We start from the raw sequence: 5,057 nt of genomic DNA on the forward strand, positions 1-5,057 counted from the left end.
CACATTTGTATTGATGTTTCCATTTCGTATCTGTCTATTTTATTGATTCCTACTACATTGGTCCATAAGATGCATAATCTGGTTTAGCTAACTGATTCATACATATAAGTTGCTCGTGCACTTTTATACACGTTATAACATGAATGAATGAATGAAGAGCTAGCTAATAAATTTATATGTGCCAACATTAGGCAGAAGATGATTTTTTCTAACTTTCAGCACCACCCACTATTGATCTGTATACAGCAGTAAAATGTACAGCACTGTAGTTGGTTCTTGTTTCTGCGGCCCAGAGGTTTAAAAACCTGTCTGACTGACTAATTTACAGTGTAAAGTATGTGTGCATTTTGACACTACTTTGTACCAAAATAGATTTAGATTTGATAGTCCAGGCAGCAGCATTCACTGATGGCTATAATGTTTGTTTTTTTTGTGTTTATAATGGTTTTTTTTGTTCATTTTGTAGATCTTGAAGTCAAAAATCCGTTATTCTATTTCCACCACTGTGACTATTGCATTCTATTTCTACCACTGTGACTATTGCAGAGTGAGAATCGCAACCTACTGGCCCCACTGTTGTTTTCGAGGTTAGGCAATTGACAGAATACAGGGAGCTGCCTGTGCCTATATTGGAGCATATTGGGTGGCCACTGGAGGTGGGGGAGCAAAATGTAAAGTTGAGGAAATCCAATAGGTCCAGCTGTAGCATCTGTATGAAGTAAAAATAAGCTAATTTCACTGCGACAGAATTTTCTATCTGGAGTGTTCCAGACCATGACTCCAGCCTGGAGCACTTTTTTATGCTGGACACTAGATTGTCAGTATCAAGTAGGTTCAGGACAGAGAAGATGGGAGCAGTGGGAATTCCTGCTGATAGTGCCATCCTGCTGGTCCTTTTTGTGACTGCAGGCTTTCAGGGTGCAGATAAAACTACAGCCTATTCCTAGCCCCAGAGGACAAATGTAAAAGCCGGTTAGCCAGCCTGCGCGGGACCTTGCAGATTCGTGCGTGGCTGCTTGCGCGCACAGCGGAAACATTGCTGCTAGGTGCTTTGTGCAATTTTTTTTTTTTTCAAGCTGTATTTGTTAGATATTTTTTAAAAAGTCGCTCAATTTTGCCACCTTGTTCTTACCTTTTTTGAAGGCAGCAACTTCAAATCAAATCAACTTTTATTGTCATTGTTAGTGCACAAGTGCAGTACAACGAAATGTAGGCTTGCGGCTCCCGAGAGTGTACATTTAGATTAAGACAATGAAACATCCAACATACATTTGGCTTGTAATACATAAACATAACCATAATAAAGTGCATTGGCAGATGTGCAGGCTTTAGTGTTTATTTGTGGAGTTCAGTAGGATGACAGCCCTGGGAAAGAAGCTGTTCCTAAATCTGGTCGTACGGGTGCAAATGCATCTGTAGCGTCTCCCAGATGGCAGGAGGGCGAACAGACTGTGGCTGGGGTGGGTAGGGTCTTTGATGATGGACCGTGACCTCCGTAAACAGCGTTTCTGGTATATGTGCTCTATGGTCGGTAGCTGGGTGCCGGTAATGCGTTGGGCAGTTTTGACTACCCGCTGCAGGGCTTTCCGGTCATAGTAGCTACAGCTGCCATACCATACTGTGATACAGTTTGTCAGGATGCTCTCTATTGTGCAGCGGTAAAAGTTAGAGAGGATCAGGGGTGACAGGTTACATCCCTTCAGCCTCAAGAAATATAGGCGCTGCTGGGCCGCCTTCACCAGAGAGGAGGTATTGAGGGACCAGGAGAGGTCTTCCGTGATGTGGACTCTGAGGAACTTTAAAGCTGTCCACCCTTTCCACCACAGCCCCATTGATGTGGATGGGGGTGTGACTTCTGCCTTTAGACTTCCTGAAGTCCACAATGATTTCTTTGGTTTTCTTGATGTTAAGGGCCAGGTTGTTATCGGCACACCACTTCACGAGATTCTGGACCTCCTCCCTGTAGGCTGACTCATTGTTGTTGGTGATCTGGCCTACTACCGTGGTATCATCCGCAAACATGATGATGGTGTTGGAACCATGAACAGCCACACAGTCGTGGGTGAAGAGGGAGTAGAGGAGGGGGCTCAGCACACATCCTTGTGGGGCCCCCGTGTTCAGGATCAGGGGGAGGAGGTGTGGTTACCTAATTTGACAGACTCGGGTCTGTTTGTTAGGAAGTCCAGGGTCCAGTTGCAGAGGGAAGTGTTTAGGCCAAGAGTTTGGAGTTTGGTGGCCAGCTTGTTGGGGATGATAGTGTTGAATGCTGAGCTGTAGTCTCTGACCTTTAGTACCCTGTCCCTGCCTTCTCTCCATATCCCTTGATCCCTTTAGCCTTAAGAAATATATCTAACTCCTTCTTGAATATATTTAATGAATTGGCCTCTACTGCCTTCTGTGGTAGAGAATTCCACAGCTTCACCACTCTGGGTGAAGAAATTCCTCCTAATTTCTGTCCTAAATGGCTTACCCCTTATCCTTAGACTGTGACCCCTGGTTCTGGACTCCCCGGCCATCGGGGACATCCTTCCTGCATCTAGTCTGTCTAGTCCTGTTAAAATTTTATAAGTTTCAATGAGATCCCCCCTCATTCTTCTAAACTCCAGCGAGTATAAGCCCAATTGACCCAATCTCTCCTCATACGTCATTCCTGCCATCCCAGGTATCAGCCTGGTGAATCTTCGCTGCACTCCCTCCATGGCAAGAACATCCTTCCTCAGATAAGGCGACCAAAACTGCACACAATACTCCAAGATGTGGTCTCACCAAGGCCCTGTACAACTGCAGCAAGACATCCTTGTTCCTGTACTCGAACCCTCTCGCTACGAAGGCCAACATACCATTTGCCGCCTTAACCGCCTGCTGCACCTGCATGCTTACCTTCAGCGACTGGTGCACAAGGACACCCAGGTCTCGTTGCACTTCCCCTTCTCCCAATCTATTGCCATTCAGATAATCTGCCTTCCTGTTTTTGCCACCAAAGTGGATAACCTCGCATTTATCCACGTTATATTGCATCCGCCCAATCACCCAACCTGTCCAAATCATACTGGAGTTTCTCTGCATCCTCCTCACAGCGCACACGTCCACCCAGCTTTGTGTCGTCTGCAAACTTGGAGATATTCCACCTAGTTCCCTCGTCCAGATCATTAATATATATTGTGAAGAGCTGGGGTCCTAGGACTGATCCCTGCGGTACCCACTAGTCACTGCCTGCCACTCAGAAAAAGACCCGTTTATTCCAACACTTTGCTTTCTGTCTGCCAACCAGTTCTCTATCCAAGTCAATACCTTGCCCCCAATCCCATGTGCCTTAACTTTACACGCTAATCTCTTATGCGGGACTGTTGGGTGAAAATAAATTCACATCTAATCTGTGGTAAAGTAAAAGGTGCAGTTTATTGAAAACAGAGCTCTGGGAGAAGCGGCTTAGACCCCGCGGTCTGTGCGAGCACCTTCTCCCCGATCAACAAAATTCACAAGCTTATATACAGTACAAGACTGGAGCACATCGATAGCCTTGATTACATTACTTATTCCTTGGCCAGTCTGGCTTCGTGGCAACAGCCGCCCCCCTCCCCAATTATATTCCTTCAAAAACAACCTAATTATAACTTTACATCGTTAGCTAAACCCCTTTTAGTTCTGTCTTTTATCTAAGTTTGTCCAGTTATCTGGACAGCAGGGTCCTTTCTTACTTCATTGTGGCTTCGGCCAATCAGTGACTCGTGATTGGACATGGCTCAAAGGTTAATCAGCTTCTCATATCTCCACATGCTTAATCACTTTTGTAGTTCAGTCCATTGTGTTTTTAAACTAGTCTCGACTGAAACTAGGTTGTCATGCTGTGTCGCTCGACTGCAACATTCAACTGGTTCAAATCCCAATCCTTCAATCCCTCCTATTGGTCCCGGTACAAATTTAGATTTTGCCCCGGGATACCAACTTCCAATGCCGTTTCTTGCCATCCACCGGGTAGTCACCCTGTATTGAGGGTTGGGCTCAATTGTCCTGAGCTCGTCCTTCGTTGCTCATCATGTGATTCTTTACATGTGAGACTCGTCCTCGTCGTCTTCTCCTGTTGCTTGCAGTTCGTCTGTCGTTGATAGCCAGGGTTTTATCGCATCTCCAGATCGCATGCCAGCGAGGGCCAATTTACAACATACTTTCAAAATCGTTGTCATAACACAACATATTGTCATCACTACAACAACAATTATAAATCCATGTATCAAATACGATCCCCATGATCCTCCGAAGAGCCAGTCCAACCAACCTTCCCCTGAGGTTTGGTGTAATTTCTTTACCTCCTTTTGTATATGCTCGGCCAAATTGGTTATATTCTCTGAGCTATCTGGTATGTAGGTGCAGCACTCGGCGCCTATCATTGCGCATGTGCCACCTTCTTTAGCTAGGAGATAATCAAGGGCCATCCTATTCTGGAGAGCTATTGTTCTCATAGCCACCATTTCTGCACTTATTTCAGACAGGGCTTCAGCTGTGTCATTAGCTACTTTCTCTAATAGCGATGCTACGAGTCGAATTTCCTTTATTGCCCTAGCCGTCCCATACCCAGGGAATAAAATAGCGAAGAACCACTCTGTTTCTGTAATTGCCCTTTTGGAGCGATAATGGTGATGATCTGCTAGGGAGGGCAAGTGATGGATGTATGGCACCACATATCCCAAATAGCAGGACCCAGTCCAATTTCGTGGAAGCCATGGGTATGCCTTATGTCCGCAAATAAAATAGGTCCCGTTATAGGCAGTTAGGTTCATATTTGTTGTGAATGTGGAAAAGCCAGACTCACCGTTACTCCCTGTGATTCCGTTCCATTTCCCCCCACTAGTGAGGTTTGTTAAACCAGTTGTGTTAAACCACCAAACTTCTAAGGGTGAACCTTGTTCGAGGGTTGTCCAATTATGTTTACAACGACTGTTTCCTGCTTCCATATTCCCCTCTTCCCCTCTGCTTACATTCCTTATCCAACATATCGCCCCAACGGGTCTTCCTACCCCAGTTGTGTTTGTGAGGATAAGGTACGGTGGCTTTTCGCT

At 45.5% G+C, this 5,057-nt stretch overlaps 1 protein-coding gene across 1 annotated transcript; it reads right to left on the reverse strand.

Moving 5' to 3' along the window:
• Positions 1–4,046: 4,046 nt before the first annotated feature.
• LOC147124297 (endogenous retrovirus group PABLB member 1 Env polyprotein-like) lies at positions 4,047–4,819 on the reverse strand. Its single transcript, XM_085996263.1, has one exon. The coding sequence runs from the start codon at positions 4,776–4,778 to the stop codon at positions 4,047–4,049; it is 732 nt and encodes a 243-aa protein (XP_085852389.1). The 5' UTR covers positions 4,779–4,819.
• Between the last annotated feature and the right edge of the window lie 238 nt (positions 4,820–5,057).

The sequence above is a fragment of the Somniosus microcephalus genome, chromosome 1 (genome assembly GCF_052327205.1).
Source record: "Somniosus microcephalus isolate GS21.2 chromosome 1, FLI_Smic_1.0, whole genome shotgun sequence".
In the NCBI taxonomy this organism is placed as follows: Eukaryota; Metazoa; Chordata; class Chondrichthyes; order Squaliformes; family Somniosidae; genus Somniosus; species Somniosus microcephalus.